We start from the raw sequence: 17,413 nt of genomic DNA on the forward strand, positions 1-17,413 counted from the left end.
TGACTATTTTCTTTGGCAATCTCGTGACTAAGTTTGTCCTTACTTCATTGACACATTATGCTATATACATGATCAGTGATTCAGACAGTCCCAGTCCGGTTGAGACACCAGTGGCCGCGCCAGAACCAGAGCCGGAACCTGCGCCCAGATGCAGGTTGTGTTTGTGTGCGTGTGTATTTAAATGACACCAGTGTTGTTCCCGTGCACTAAACTAGTGCACCAGTACCTTCCACCTTCCTACACTCCCCTCACCTCACAGACTCCCTCTGAAACCAGCACCAGGTCCACATTCTCGCTCACTTCCACGCTCAAGTTTCAAACCACTCAGAGCCGTTTGAAACTTGACGACTTACGACAGCAAAGCAGACACACCTTTTGTTTCCAGTGGAAATGAATATTGGGTTAACAAGAAGTACGGGATACAAAAAAAAAATACTGCCCGTGAAATGCATGAGATTGTTTTGTCACTATTTAGCCTCGAGATTACGCTCTACAACGCGTCTGCTTCTGCTTCAAAGTCCTGAATGTGATCTGAGTGAAAACACCATGTGAAATACCTTCCTTTTCTCTCACCCTGAAGGATTTAATGCCACTATTATTGTGTGAAACCTAGGTTCCCTTCAGTAACTGTACTATATTTGTTGTGCTTGCAGCCCGTCAACAATCCACCACCATAAAGACGCAATGCGGAACTGTGCGATGAGCATGGACCAGATTCAGGAGTACCGCTGTCCCTTGTCGCCTGTTGGAGAGACCCCACTGTCTCCCGCGTATAGTGCCAGTAAGAGCCAGACTCAGACACATAAATAAAACATTAACAAATGCCGTCAACAGAGAGTTGAAGCTTTTATCCTATCTTCAGTTACCAGGCAGAGAGCCCATTCGGGCGGGCGGGCCCTGGCCGTCGTCCCTCCCTCCCCGCGATGCGTCGTTCCAGCGACCCTCAACTCAGCCCGACAGCCAGCAGCATCCCTCCAGAATATCCCACGCAGACCTCTCACTCGGCACACTCCTCGCCAGCCCATCATTCCAGCTACCAGTCGCATTCCTCTGAGACAGCGGGGAGCTACTGTGATCTAAGACCCTGTGTGTCTGGGCCCCCAAACCGCCAGCTAAGAGCTATGTAGAGAGATTGCGAGTGGAGGAAGGAAAGGAAGGCGAGGGAAGAGAGGAAGGAGAGGGGACGTTCAGCACCCCACAGGTGGAGACCACATCCTCCTTCAGGCCTTCCAGGTATGAAAAAAACCTGCTTCCAGACTTGGTGTTTACTCAAAACAGACAGTAGATGAACTTTGTGCAATCTGACATGACAGATGTTGTATTTTATTGTGATTTAAAGTCATAGGAGGACACAGGAGACAAAGGCTGTAAAATGAAAACGATTGTGTTCACAGTGTTGGCAGCAGCAACAGAGCATGCAGCACTGTTGAGCGTCCAAACAACCCCTGTGGAGTTTAGAGCAGGAAGATTATTGCTGAAACTCTGCTAAAACTTGACATTGAATGCAGCAAAAGCCACAACCATTTGATCTGGCAGTTTGCATCACAGTTAGGAGGTCAGATGCTGATGTAGTGGCAGAAAATTTTCATATTCTTCCCAGTTTTCCACAATTCCTTGTGTTCAAACTAGGAATGGGCGATAATTTACCGTTCACGATATAACGTCAAAAAAGTTCCTCACGATAAGAATTTGTCATCTCGCGGTAAAAACGATAAATTCCCGTTTATGCGGATGATGTTTTTGTGTAAAGCTGATTTATGGTTCTGCACAACGTACAGGAAGGAAGGAAGGAAGGAAGGAAGGAAGGAAGGAAGGAAGGAAGGAAGGAAGGAAGGAAGGAAGGAAGGAAGGAAGGAAGGAAGGAAGGAAGGAAGGAAGGAAGGAAGGAAGGAAGGAAGGAAGGAAGGAAGGAAGGAAGGAAGGAAGGAAGGAAGGAAAGGGAAGAGAGAAAACAAGGAAAGGAGGAAGGAAGGGAGAAAAGAGGAGAGAGCAGGAGGAAAGAAGGAAGGAAGGGGAAAAAGAAGGAAGGAAGGAAGGAAGGAAATGAGCCTGAAAGAAAGAAAGAAAGAAAGAAAGAAAGAAAGAAAGAAAGAAAGAAAGAAAGAAAGAAAGAAAGAAAGAAAGAAAGAAAGAAAGAAAGAAAGAAAGAAAGAAAGAAGAAAGAAAGAAAAGAAAGAAGAAGAAAGAAGGATAAATTCCCGTTGATGACATTTTTGTGTAACAAACATGGTGGATCTGAGAGCGAGATAGATTTATAGTTAAAAAGATGGAGTTGAATTGGTATTTTTTTTATCGTCATTTTTATCGTTATCGGATAAATGCCAGAAATTATCGTGATACATTTTTTAGTCCATACCGCCCATCCCTAGTTCAAACTTATCTTGAAATTAATTTGGTCTGTTATTGAGATAGTTACTGCTATTTCCAACTCCTTCAGTTCAAACATCAAAGTGTCCTTGGACAGGATGCTTAACGGTGCATTGCGTTTGTTGCTTACATATAACTCGCTTAGTCGCTTTGGAATAAAGTGATGGCAGAACAAACATAATGTTAAAGTCAAGAAACTAGAGTAGTAACAGCCTTCAAAATACTTTGTTGTGGTTCAGTTTTTCCTGATCTAATGAACTGTTTTTTGTGCAGGTATGAGTCTTGCCTTCTTCCAACTGAGAATAAACCTCTGGAGATGACTGTGCTGAAGAAAGTCAAAGAGCTTCTGGCTGAAGTGGATGCAAAGACGGCGGCTAAACACATCACAATGGTGGACTGCAGGGTACAGACGCTCACACATATTTACTCATCTCTCGTACTCGGCCAGCTACTGAACGCAAGCTGAAATACATAATTACTACTGTAAATATAGACTCACCCACAGCAGGAGGTAACTTTTCTTTCCTCTTGGGCAGGTTGCTAGAATATTAGGTGTAACCTCAGAAATGCAAAGGATGATGGGAGTGTCCTCAGGGCTGGAGTTGCTCACACTACCGCATGGACACCAGCTGAGACTTGACCTACTGGAGAGGTAAAAATGTTTTCAATTCAATGCATCACTCAGTAACTCAGGTACTGATAATCTCTGCTGCTTTATCCTTCTCCTTCATCTCATCTGTTCGCATATATTTCTGTTCCTCCTCGCTGTCATTTCCACCTCTTTCATGTTCTTTCATCAAATATTTCTAAATGTAACAGAAAAGAGGCATAAAAGTGTGTTTTACAGCTCTTAACGGCTTATCTTTTTCTCATTTTTTTCAAGTCTCTTGGTGAACTTTTAGTCAAATTCAAGTTTTTTTTTTTGTTTTTTTTTTCTTTTAAATGATAAATATTTAATCAGTGCTTTCAAATTCTACTCGCATGTGGCGTTGCAGGATGGATTTGACTTTCCTGCTTCTATTCTTCAATAGTAAACGTTGATACCTGTCTTCTCAGGTTCTACACCATGTCTATCATGATGGCCGTGGACCTCCTTGGCTGCACGGGAAGCACAGAGGAGAGGGCAGCGCTGCTGCACAAGACCATCCAGTTAGCAGCAGAGTTGAAGAACAACCTGGGCAACATGTTTGGTTTTGCTGCTGTGATGAGAGCCCTGGAGCTGCCACAGGTGAGGCACTGGCACCTGCATGCAAGCATCCAGAGGCGTCAAGTAACCAAGTACAAATACTTCGTTACCTTTCTTAAGTAGAAATTTTGGTTATCTATACTTCACTGGAGTAATTATTTTTCAGATGACTTTTTACTTTTACTCCTTACATTTTCACGCAATTATCTGTACTTTTTACTCCTTACATTTTAAAAACAGCCTTGTTACTCTATTTCATTTCGGCCTTTAAAAAAAAATTGCTACATCCGGATAGAGTGAATTTGGTTGTGGTTGTTTCAGATGTTCTTGTCCAGTTTTGTTCTTACATCCGTTCCCTCAGATTCCTGCAACTAAACTTGGATGTACATTCCAATAAAGGTTAGGATAAATGATAACATGCCTTTGAAGTTTGACTTTTTGCACCATTACAATACTTATAGGCAACTAGTCATCATATCTCCTGCTCTCTGAAACACATGTTAATGCTCAATAGTACACATATATGGTTCTTTAATATATTTGCATTATACTAAGATGCATTCATTTTCAATGGCTTTTGTCCTTAATGGCTTGTTTCCCCCTTACATTACTTTTACTTTTTTACTTTAAGTAGATTTGAAACCAGTACTTTTATACTTTTACTTGAGTAAAAAACTTGAGTTGATACTTCGACTTGTACAGGAGTATTTTTAAACTCTATTATCTATACTTCTACCTGAGTAATGAATGTGAATACTTTTGACACCTCTGCATGCATCCATCGGCACCACAGACACTGCAAAGGTTTATTTTGTAACGTGTGTCATTGTTGTTGTTTTTTGTTTTGGTTATTTTAGATTTCCCGCTTGGAGCAGACATGGGTAGCTTTACGACAGAGACACACGGAGGGCGCTATTCTTTACGAGAAGAAACTCAAACCTTTTATGAAGAATTTGAATGATGGAAAAGGTGAGGTCCTTGCAGTTGTTTTGTGTTTCCTACGTTTATGTAATAATGTATTTGACACCGGATCCCCTCGTTTGCATCCAGAATCCAGTGTCCTGTCCAACACCTCCTTCCCCCACATCCTTCCTGTGCTGTCTTTACTGGAGCGCGGCCTGGCTGTCGGGGAGCTGCTGGAGCCCTGGGAGAGCGCGGAGGCGGGAGTGGATGTGGTCATGTTCCACCTAGAGGCAGCTCGAGCCATTGCACATCACAGGGAAATCTACAGGTCCAATGCAGAAACCAAGTTGCAGGGTAAGACTTTGATGTTCGCCTCAGGATGATTGTGGAAAATCTCAATAGAGCTTTCAAATTGTACCTGATTCCAGCTTCAGGTAGAGAAAAAAAAAGACAAAAACTAGCAAATATAATAGATAAGATAATAACTGTGTTCACATGATTCAATTTTTTTGAAAAGCAGCTCATCTAAGGAAATCCACAGACTGCCTCACTTTGATTTGAATGAATGAATGAATGAATTGTTTATTTCAGTTACATTACATTATTTGCAATTCAAACTGTGTGTGTGTGTGTGTAAATGACAAAACACTTTCATACAAGTTTACGCTCATCAGTTTCACACAAAAAATAATAATAAACTCTGTAACCGAAAAAGGAATAGGCTGAAGCCAAAGCTTATATTTGCCTACCCTGTACTTTCCAACAGAAAACCCAGATTATCTGCAATATGAAAAGAAACAAAAAGAGAAATTTCCCTTTAAATTGTTCTGCTTAACCAAATTATACTCCAATCATTTAGCATTGTAATCCTTAATTATTTTACTTTTCTTTTTTTTTGTGATCAAATTTTTATTTCTTTTTTTCCTTTTTCTGAAAAAACAACATGGTGCAAAAAAAAACACCAATACATAACAAAAAATGAATAGATAAATGTAATAACAAAAAAACAAAAACAAATACAAAAAAAAAAAAAAAAAAAAAAAAAAAGAAAAACAAAACAAAAAAAAAAAAAGTAATGCCCATATTATTAAGTATAACAATGCAAAATTAACACATAAGTTAAGAGCAAAAATAAATAAATAAATAAATGAATGTATGCATTGTATGACATAGATTAACAAAATAAAATACAAATCAATCATCACCCCCACCCACCCTCCCCCCTCCCTCCCTCCCTCCTCCCATCGGACCAACCAAATTACGTAATGCCTAATTATTTATTTTTTTTATCACATTTGCCTTGTATCAGTATATACGCAGACAGAGTACCTATATTTAACGCAAATATACCACATATAAATACACTTCAGTACACCAAGCCAAAGAACACCTTATAAGGTCAAGTACCATTTTTAAAACATGTTTTGGAGCACCTCTGCGAACTGAGACCATACATTAATATTCTTCTCTCTTGCACCATGTAACCGGGCTGTCGACAGTTCCATATACACGATATCTACAAAATTGAGAGCCCATTGTTGGAATGTTAAAATATGAGGAGTTTTCCATCTCATAGCCACAATTTTCTTTGCTGCTGTTAATCCCGCAAGAAAGATGCGTTCTTGTGTACGTTCCAAATGTAACTGGGATATGTCATTTAACAAAAATATGGTTGGGGATGGTGTGATATTAATAGTAAAAATTAATGAAAGTTTAGAAGCAACCATCCTCCAAAACTCAAAAACTCCTTGGCATTCCCAAATCATATGATAAAAAGTACCAATTTCATTGGAGGTACACAAAGTACAGTATGAAGTATTTAATAATTTCATCGCACATAACCGTCGAGGAGTTAGATAAGTTCTATGTATATAATTGAAATGAATTAATTGATGGTCGGGGTTCCTAGAGGTGAGTAAAATATTTGACCAGATGTTATTCCAATTAAAATCTACATCCAAATCTGGAATATCGCTCCTCCACCGAGCGTCCACAGTTAGGGGCATATAGCCGGATTTTAAAATAAATTCATATAACAAAGAAACCAGACCTTTAGATCTACTTGCTTTGCAGATGCGCTCATGTATAGGGTGTATTGTAAGGGCAGACTGCCACGGGACCCCGTAGGTTTTCATAGATGATCTCAGTTGCAAATAGAAAAAAAAAGAAGTACCAGGTAACTTAAAAATTTCACAAAGCTTCTGAAACGAGCACAGTCCGTTTTCGTCAAACACATCCCCCAATGTATGAACACCTTTTGTCTTCCACCCAGGGAAACTGATGGGACATCCGTCTATTAGAAGACCGAGATTATTAAATATCGGGGAAAACATATTCCATTTTCCATCAATCTTACACATCTTTTCCACAGATCTCCATACCATTACAAGGTGAGCAACAATTGGCCCAAACTGCGCTTTGCATTGATTAGTAGTGATGTTAGAAAATAAAAGATCTCTCAACTCAAAGGGGTGAACCAAACTCTCTTCAAGCTCTCGCCATGACACCATAAAGGTCGGGTCAAACCATTTCAAAAGGGGGCGAAGGGTGAAAGCCCAATAATACAGTTTAAAATTAGGTAACGATAGGCCACCATCAGCCCTAGCTCGTTGTAATAATGAAAATTTGATTCGGGGACGTTTCCCGTGCCATAAAAATTTGGAGACTGCAGAATTAAGTTTTGTCCAGAACTGTGGTGGTGCTGGTAACGGGAGCATGGAGCTAATAAAATTAACACGAGGTAGAATATTCATCTTTATAATCGAAATTCTAGCTTGTAAAGAGTTAGGCAATGACGACCATCTATCTAAATCGAGAGAAATTGTATTCAATGTATCACCATAATTGTTCTTCACGATAGTCTGAATTGATGGAAATATATTAATACCTAGGTATTTAAATTGACTGACCACTGGGATTATGGGTGGCAGAGTGGCAGATCTTGCTGTATCATTAAGGGGTAGAAGAGCTGATTTTGTCCAATTTATTTTGTAACCTGAAATGTCACCAAATTGATTGAAAATATGTAAAATATAAGAGATTGACTGGGGTGCCTGATTTATGAACAAAAGAATATCATCAGCATACAATGAAATATGATGGTTAGTACCATTAATCGAGATTGGAGTGATGTTGGAAGATTGACGGACCATCTCAGCCAACGGTTCAAGTGAGAGCGCAAACAGTAGTGGGCTCAGAGGGCAGCCTTGTCGGGAAGACCTACAAACCTTAAATGGTGATGAACAACTCTTTCCCGTCAACACCATTGCTGTTGGGTTAGAGTATAAAACTTTAATATAGTTAATGAATGTGGTACCAAACCCCATCTTTTCCAGCACTGACCATAGATAAGGCCATTCAAGGCGATCAAATGCCTTCATTGCATCCAGTGACAACACAGCGGCAGGTGAGCCTATGGTGGAGGCCTTGTCTATAATGTGTAGTAATCTCCTGACATTATCAGATGCCAATCTTGTCCCAATGAAACCTGTTTGGTCACAATGAACTAACTTAGTCATATGACCTTGTAAACGGCGTGCAAGTACCTTAGCAAATATTTTGAGGTCAGAATTAAGCAGTGAAAGCGGTCTGTAATTTGAACACTCTGTAGGATCTTTATTCTTTTTCAATAATAAGGAGATAATAGCTAAATTAACATCTCTAGAAAAGGTTCCCTTTTCAATGGCATATTGAAACATATCAGATAATATTGGTCCTAATTCACTCCAGAATATAGCATAAAATTCAGGTGGGATCCCGTCAAATCCGGGAGATCGCTCTTTACGCATCTGGTCTATTGCCTCTTTAATCTCTTCTAGGGAGAAAGGAGCATCAAGGTTGCGAGCGTCCAAATCAGTCAATTTTGGTAGCTGAGTCATGGCCAAAAACTCATTACACTTGTCTGCATTATGTATAATCTCAGAGGAATAAAGATCTGCATAAAATGAACGAAATGTTGTATTGACCTGTTTTGGTTCTGTAAGTATGGTCCCGTCTGTTGATTTAACGCTAAGAATATCTGCAAACTGTTCAGTATGTTTGAGTCTTAAGGCCAAAAGATGGCTAGGCCTCGCACCATTAAAATAATAATTTTGTCTCGTACGCTTCATGAGAAACTCTGAACGCCGCTTAAGAATTGAATTAATTTCTTTTTTGACTAACTCCTTCTGAATCGCTATGTTGTCACTGAAGCTGCTTTGTAAAGATGCATCTAATATCGCATACTGAGCCTCCAATTTTTCCAGTTTTGCAGATCTCAATTTTCGTAAAGTGGAGGAATAAAGAATGGTGTTATTCCTAATGTATCCTTTAATCGCATCCCATAAAGTCCTAGTATCCTCAACTGAACCTGAATTGATGTCAATAAACTCCTGTAGCCCAGAACGAAATTGTACAATATATTTTGAGTCACGTAATAGTGACGTATTAAATCGCCATCTGGGAGCTACATGTACCAAAGGACGTAAAGAACTTTCTACTAGTATGGCTTTATGGTCCGACAATGTCATTGGGAGTAATTCAGCTTTCCTAATTTTATGGAACAGATCAACAGAAACAAAAATGAAATCAATTCTTGAAAATGAGGAATGTCGTCCTGAAAAAAAGGAATAATCTCTGGCCGAATTATTTTACTTTTCAATATTTTTTTAAAATTCAACAGAGATTTACACAGTTTCACTTCATCACTAAGTTGATTCCATAATTTGACTCCCAAAAATGAAACACATCTATATTTAACATTAGTCCTCACAGGACATCTTTCAAATACCCACAGCCTTCTTAAATTATAATTTGTTTCTCTTAATTTAAAGAAATGCTGAAAACAAGCAGGAAGGCTATTATTCTTAACTCGAAACAAAATTTTCTAATGTTTTTAAATATACATTAGAAATTTTGTTTCGAGTTAAGAATAATAGATTTGGTTCAATAAAAACCCCAGTTTTACACTTTGACCCCTATGATCTGTTTTTACTTATACATTTAATCTCATTTGCTTTTCATGTTCTGGTTGCACCATCAGCGTCGTGTTACATCTCTTGCTGTAAATGACGTATGTTCAGTATCTCTGTCACAACACTGTTAATTTGATGCATTGATCGTGTGTGTGGTTACTTTGTTGACCGCATTGATCCTCAGTGTCTCACCACTGATTCTCAGTTTGATGCCATTACTGCTTTATTGAACAGCGTGTCAATAGCTTTCAGTTCACACATCTGTTTTCTGTTATAACCTGCCATCGACCGGCATGACCTCAGGTTATTCCTTTTGTCAACCGTCCCATAAGCCCTCCGGGAGATGTTCATTTCCACACAGATAAATGTGGCGGACTTAGAAATGTATGAGTTTAAAATCCATTTTTATTTCATTTAGTTATCAAGGCCCAATAAGCTGTTCTTTGTTTGAGCTCTGTCTGAAATTTCTAGGTTCAACAAAAAGATTTCCTTTTAATTTACTGCAGTAGGAGAAACATTATATGTAGGTGTGGAAGTTCAGTGGGTGACAAATGATCACACTGTAAAGTAAAATCCCACAATTTATTTGAGTGTCTGCACCTCCATATCAATCTACTAAAATCAGTATTGATCTGTGTGTGGGATTCTGTGTGTGTGCGTGTGTGTGTCTTGTCTTATACAATAACTAGTCCAGTTGTTCAGCTGAGTTATTATGCATTAATTTAACGAGTAAATGTTCCTTAGGGGTGGGTATTGGGAAGGACCTCACGATACGATACGCATCACGATACTTGAGCCACGATACGATACACATTGCGATATCCCGATTATGCGATATCCCGATTATTATATTCTACATAGTTCACCAAAAAATTTAAAAATGCATTACACATCTTAAAATCCAAGTTGTATATATGTACATCAGATGATAGTGATGGATCTTAAAATCCGAGTTGCACGTTCATCAGATTATAGTGACAATTCATGGGACAAACTGAGTCAAAACAATGTTTTATTATAACTATACAAGCTAAAGTTACAACACATTTGTATATGTTTTTCATATTATTTACATCATATGAAATTAACATTAAATTTAGTATGAGGTTGCTTTAATTATGTGGCAAATGATAATAAACACAAGAAAGATGGGTACTAAAACCAAGGACAGGCACAGTGATCAGTCAGTATAGATATAAATCCATAAATAAATAAACCTCTGTCCATTATTTTTCATTTTTTAAGGACAGGCAATTGTGTTATATAAAAAATAAATTATACAATGAAATAAGACGTGAAATAAAACCTGAGCTCAGTGCAGGGCCCTCCCAGGGTTGGTAGAGAGTGGCAATGCCCAGGACTGTCACTTAGGTAGGAGCACTGGGTGATAGAATGGGAAAAAGATCGGGGATAAAAAATTATTTTTTTTTTTAATTTAAAAAAAAATCGATATTCAAATTTTGAATATCGATATTGAATCAGCTGGAAAAGTATCGCGATATATTGCCATATCGATATTTTTGCCCACCCCTATTATTTACTCTTGGTGATCATTGATGACATTGATTATCAGGGTTATTATTTTGTTCTTCTTGTACTAACTGCCTCCTCTCTCCTGTCCAGGATTTCAGGAGCGGGCAGACGTACTCGACATCTTCCAGACCGAGTTTCAGATGCGACTCCTGTGGGGCAGCCGCGGCTCTGAGGGCAACCAGCTGGAGCGTTATCAGAAGTTTGACAAGGTCCTCACAGCTTTGTCACAGAAGCTAGAGCCTCCTGCGCGTCACAGCGAGCTATAGCGTCTGCCCTGACACGCTACACCGCCAAAACGGCCCTGTTAGCACTTACTACTCACAGTGATGTGGTCTTGGTTGGCAGCTCGGCCCATGATGATAAGAGGGGGGGGGTTTCCAGCTTGAAAACTTTGGGAGGACGGGGGACATGAGGAGGCAGCTAAAAGAGTATGAGGATTCCAGAAAGCAGAGTCTCACTTAGCGCATGTGTTGCGCTCACTGTGGACTTGAAGTAAGCTGTTTTTTGCTGTTCTTCCCTGTGAACTTGCTCTGTGCTAAAATATTTAAATGCAAGAGAGAGGAGACGAGTAAATCGGGGAAAAAGATGGGGTAACGGGATACCGACCCCCTTTTCTAGTACAAACATTTTGATTGCGCGCCCTCAGGGCTGAGCAGAGCTGCAGAAGTCGGCTTTGCTCCAGTATAACAGACTCTCACAAAGACTGTCACACACTGTAGCCAAAACGATCACAATAGCTCACATTTGTAGATTTCTGTCTGTGTGAATGAGAGCGTGTGTGTCTGTAAGCGAGTCCTCCATTTTCCAAAGTCCTTAATTTTTTTCTGTTGCTTGCTTTATGTCTTATTTATTTGTTATGATCAAAAGATATCAAAACATTGTGGACTCAGTAAACTCGTGAGAATCTTCAGCGAGGGAACCCTGTTCATAAAATCTCATCAACTATGTATCGAGCAGTCCCATCGCATCCCATTAAAAATGTATCAGGCATGCATTAATAAATGTATCCCAGAAGAAACATTTGCAGATGTAATGCAGCGACTTGAATGTGAGGGTTTTTGAGAGTTGTTAGGAAGACAAAAGCGACCTCCCTCTGTTTTGGCTGTGTAATACATTTGATACTGTGTCCTGGCCAAAAATATTTAGCTAAAAAATAACTACTGCATAATGAAGGAGAATAAATGGGGATTGTGTAGACTTTAAATTTCATTAAAGCAATGTTTCACTTAGTATGGGAACATTTATGAACATGTTTGGTATGACTCTTCCTCTCAGTTTGCAAACTTGCTGAAACAATAAAAACAGTTGTTGCATGCTGCTATAAATGTTATACCAAGTCAAATGTTGCTTTAATAACAACTTAAATGCTCGTGTCAAACATGAGAAATACAAGAGTGACTGAATCAAAATGCCGTCACGTTTGGAAAATCGTCAGGCTGAAGAAAATCTGTCATCGTGTTTGTTTGGATTTTTGTCTTTTCAGTTTAATACTGAAGTGAAACCAGGGATGTGTACGCGGCAGCTGTGCCGCGGAGGATGCCTTCTAAATGTATGATTTTATTTTATGTGACAGCAATAGAAGCAAAATGACTAGAATGATTTAATTTAACATTTTTGCTTGATCAGCGAGTGGTACATTATGGCTGTATCGGTGGTATAGGCGTCTGAGAGAGCTGGAGCCAAATCTCAGAGCTATGCAATCGTTTCAACTAAAAGCCGAGACCCCCGAGAAGCAGGCTCCCTTTCTGGATGTTTTAGGAAACCCTAAACCTCTTTATCCAAGCAGGTGGATGAAAGTCACATTAGTCAAACATAAATATTTCTGAATATGTTCATTCCTTTTCTTAAAACAGCTGTACAGATCAGACCATGAGGTTAGTAGTTGGAGGTCATATGCCACTTCCTCTTATTGTCCACCAGGGGGCGCACTTAAATAAACAAAAAATACCGAAAGGGAGCTGTAAAAGACGCAAACATACAGTATACACTGAAATAACACATTTATTGTGTGTGTTTTGAGACCAAGAGGATGCCTACTGGTTTAGGTGTAATGAGAATGATGATGATGATGATGATGTAAAATGTTTTTATGTGTATGAAGTGAAAAGCAAAATGTCAGAAATGATTCAGGACTCATCTCATGTTTTTTTACGTACTGTACATAGCAATTCACTTTTTTTCAAATAAAATGATTGCTTGTGTTGATGTGTTTGATTCATCACTCTGAATGGGGGGGGGGGGGGGGGGGGGGGGGCAAACATTTCTGGTATAGTTTTGCTATTGTGGAGTAACATGTAAGTGCAATGTATAATGTAGCCTAAAGGTTGACGGAAAAGCGTGACCTTAAAATTCAGCCTGATGGAAAATGTTTGTGATATCGTTCTCTTTAGTAGCAGATTGTAAATTAACAGGCTAAATGGTAAAAGCTTGTGAGAATGTGCCAAACTCAGAATCTAAATGAACTCAAATCAGATCATTTCAATGAATGAAATCAGACCCTAAGGAAAAGGTGAACGTTGCTCTCTCCAGGTGTGTCACAGCAGCTGGTCTGTTTTGAGGCAGTCCCACACATACAGTGCATATATCATTTTACTGTCATGAATACAAATCTAAGTACCAACTCTGTTTGAAAAAAGATTTACGACCAACATCACATTCAAAACCAGCACCACTGGAATTTTCAATAACATTTACAGAATCACCTACAGGTGCAAAGAACATATAGTGTTGTTTTTCTGTTTAGCTTTTTTCTCATTTGAACCTGGTGCAATGTCTGAGTTGTGCTGGGGTAATGTTTAACGGGCCGTCTCAGGTCTTAACAGAATGACGGTTCAAATTTCCTAAAGAAGCCGAGTTCAACCTAATTACATCTACAGTTTTAAGGAATTTCTATGATCCATCTTAGGGTTAGAAACATTTTCTTTTTTTCCACTGCACTATAATGTTTGGACTCTTCCAGTTACTTTGGAGGTACAAATAAATGTTTTTTTTTATTTGTAGGTGTTACTTCAGCAAGTTGATTGTAAAAAAATAAATAATAATACAAATGTATAGTATAAGAATTACATTTAGATAGAAAAACAGATAAGCACACACAGTTGTTGAAGCAGTATAATCACTGTTCCAGATCAGGGGTCATATGTATTCAGTTACGGTGAAGAAAGAACTAAATGCTCAGTTGTGCTTGAATGTTGTTTGTAAAGTACTTCAAGTTGTGCTGCTGTACAATCAGAAGGAAAGAATTGTGCATCAAAACGACCATTTTTGAATGAGTTATAGTTCTGGTTGTTGAATTAATTCAAACATAATTCATAAGTCCTGTTATATCTATCAATTAAAAAAATGTTGGTGCTTTTTCTTTTGACACTTTTTTTTTTACATCTTACTTGTGTACATTTAAAACTATAACATTTTTAATGCAAGACCATTTTACAACAGTGCTTCTGCACTGTAGTATTACAACTTATTTATAATATCAAACTTACTTTTTTCTCTGTAAACTCTATGTAATATAAGCTCTAATTACTTCTCACAATGAATATTTCGTTGGCAGGAAAGACAAAGATAATGCTGAGTTGTACAGACAACCACCTACTCAGTTGTCACCAATACATCTGAACGCGATAAAACTACCTTTTCTTTCTCTTTTTAATAACTGAAACTCTAATTCCCTTGGTCCTGTGCCGAGCTGACTGGCTAACATTTTTCACCACTAGGGGGAAGCATTTCACCACCAAAACAATCATGAAATGTATATCCACCTCTAATCTTTTTTTTTTCTTTTACAGATTTTTTAGAATTAATGACAGATTTATGTTCTGTTCAAATGGAGAAAAAAAATCAGGACTTTGTTGCACCTAATCTGGGGGCTTGGACTTAGATAATTTACGAACTAATGTGTCTTCTAAAAACTTTAACCCTCTTTGCTTTGTGGTGTTATCGTCCTGAAAAAATATTAAATCATAACCGAACCTGCTTTGGACTAACTGCATAAAGAAACTGTCCAAAGCTTTCAGTCCATAACCATGCATTTACTATAGAGTTAGACCATTTCTCCTGGTCGTTTAACTGACATGCTACCCTATTTCATCAAAGACTGTGGAAATCTGCTTTTTCCCCTTCTGTCAGTCATTAATTTAGGTTAAGGTATCTGGAATTTTAGTTCCTTGCTAAAGAAGCAAAAACACTCTGTCTTTGTTCTTATTTGTTTATATGTACAAATCTGGGAAGTTTAGTTTAGTTTATGATAGTGTTCTAAAGGTTAAATCTGCCTTTACTTGCATGTGAAACCTACAAGTAGGCCTACATGTCTGTGTCAAAAAGGAAACTTACCATATGACGTGCACCGAGCATGCGTGTTATGTGAAGCATCACACATTGTTTTGTAGATAGACCCATGGTGAAGGCAGTGGGAGGGAGAAGAGACAGATGGAGCATGTGTGTGTGAGAGCATGTCTGCTGCTCCCCATGCGTAGCCATATTTATGTACATTTATGTGTATAACTGTGTGCTTTTGTCAACAGGAGTGCATGCATGTTCTGTAACACAGATGCTACAGGAGCGCTGCTGATGCTGCTCACACTCTTCATGGAGAAGACAATGGTACAGTCTTTTATATTGGGTGGAAGATGGGCTGCCCTAATTCTAGTAAAAAAAATAAAATCTTTAAAAAAGTAATTGCAAAGAAAGGACTAAGAACAAAACAGAATCAGTCAAGATAGAATGCTCCATAATCTGCAATAACAGAACAGCCCCCCCTCTCCCTCTCTCCATACAGTTCCACAGGCGTGACGTGTTATGGATGTAATCTCTAAGAGGATTCTCTCTGCTTGGTATCATGGTAAATTTTAATTTCAGCTCTTTATGTGTCTTATTGAAACACACCCACGATCTCCCAGGCCTGCCTGCCAGCCATCCTTCATCAATTCACTCCCTAATCTCTCCCCCATTTATATAGCTAATCCATCGTGTTGGTCATTGTCATCTGATCATGTGTGACCTTGGCCGCTCTATAGCTGGAGCCCAGCAGCCTAGCATGGACGTCCATTTACAGGCAGAGATGTTGGTGGAGGGGTTCAGGGAGCGGCCGAGGGTAATGGTTTACTGTGTCTTGGTTTTAGAGGGATTCGGGAATTTGTTTGCAAAACATCCCACCCACAGTCACCTTGTGCCTCTTTGCCTCCCTCTGAACTCTTAACTGTTTTCACTTGGAAGGATATACCTTATTCTGGATGGACAAAAGAATCATCACATCTTTATTAGCTTTTAGACCTTCCACAGCAGCCACCATGGACTTCCTCTACCTCGCACTCGCAAGGCCCCTAGTCAATCTGTCTATGTGCTCCCGAACTCGCTCCTCATTAACACATGAATAAAGACAAGGAAGGGTCTGCTAATGCTTGGACAGAAGGCGGCAGATTTGCAATTCAAACCTCTAAACATCTACTCTCACCCCCCTTCAGACTGATTGCCCTGTTCTGGGGCTGTCACCAGTATGATTGAGGATGTAGGTAAGAAGGGAGCTGAGGGTGCTGGGGACAGATGTGGATGCACAGACGCATGTCATGCCTCTGTACACTTATAGGAACGGGCACAATGCAAGGACATGCATATGCAAACAGAGTGTTAGAGAGTGTGTTTTATGCAGTTACTGGTGATTTTCAATCAATTATTTTCAAATAAAGTTAAGGCCAAGGCCAACACCATAGCAGAGATATTGGCACAGAAATATGTGCACTGAGAAATTCTGCCCAGGAGACCCCAGGTATCCTTTCTACCATTTTCCATAACACTTTACAATAATCCCACTTTATGTAATGGATAACAATGCCTTCATATGTATATATGTACCTTCTTGCACTGCCAGACTTTATATTCTCTTAAATTATTACTCATATTTTTTTTTGTTTTATATTTGTATATATGTATATATTATTCAAATTCTAATTTAATTGTAAATTTCCACTTGTTTCTGTAAATTGATATGCTGCTAAAACATAACTTCCCTGCTGGATAAATTAATTGTCTGTCTGTCTGTCTGTCTGTCTGTCTGTCTGTCTGTCTGTCTGTCTGTCTGTCTGTCTGTCTGTCCGTCTGTCTGTCTATGCAAAGCAAACAATTAAACACTTAATCAAAAATCAATTCCTTTCACTTAAATTAAATTGAGTTAAAAACTGTTAACTTGCACAAAAAAAGAGTCACAAATCAAAATCAAATTCAAGTAACTTATCATTTGTACAAGTATAAAAAGAAAATTCAGTCATCCAACCAAAACAAGGGCAACTATTGTTTGAGCTACACTATATTGAAAATAAACATTTCCATTAGTGAGGTAGCACTTCAAATAAAAATTGTCTATTTCTTTACAGAGAATATCTGTAAGGTTTATAATTATCATTGTTTATTATTATTAATAATAATAATAATGATACCACTACTACTACTACTAATAATAATAATAATAATAATTATT

At 38.6% G+C, this 17,413-nt stretch overlaps 1 protein-coding gene across 1 annotated transcript in view; it reads left to right on the forward strand.

The window, feature by feature from the left end:
• The window catches only part of sh2d3ca (SH2 domain containing 3Ca), an 80,055-nt gene extending 66,913 nt beyond the window's left edge, over nt 1-13,142 (forward strand). Inside the window, 6 exon segments of the mRNA XM_061734291.1 lie at nt 2,641-2,770; nt 2,904-3,019; nt 3,424-3,595; nt 4,411-4,522; nt 4,604-4,810; nt 11,032-13,142. Coding sequence (XP_061590275.1) covers nt 2,641-2,770; nt 2,904-3,019; nt 3,424-3,595; nt 4,411-4,522; nt 4,604-4,810; nt 11,032-11,207 — 913 coding nt within the window. The 3' untranslated portion in view covers nt 11,208-13,142.
• Nucleotides 13,143-17,413: the final 4,271 nt, after the last annotated feature.

Source organism: Cololabis saira, chromosome 11, assembly GCF_033807715.1.
Source record: "Cololabis saira isolate AMF1-May2022 chromosome 11, fColSai1.1, whole genome shotgun sequence".
Lineage (NCBI taxonomy): Eukaryota > Metazoa > Chordata > Actinopteri > Beloniformes > Belonidae > Cololabis > Cololabis saira.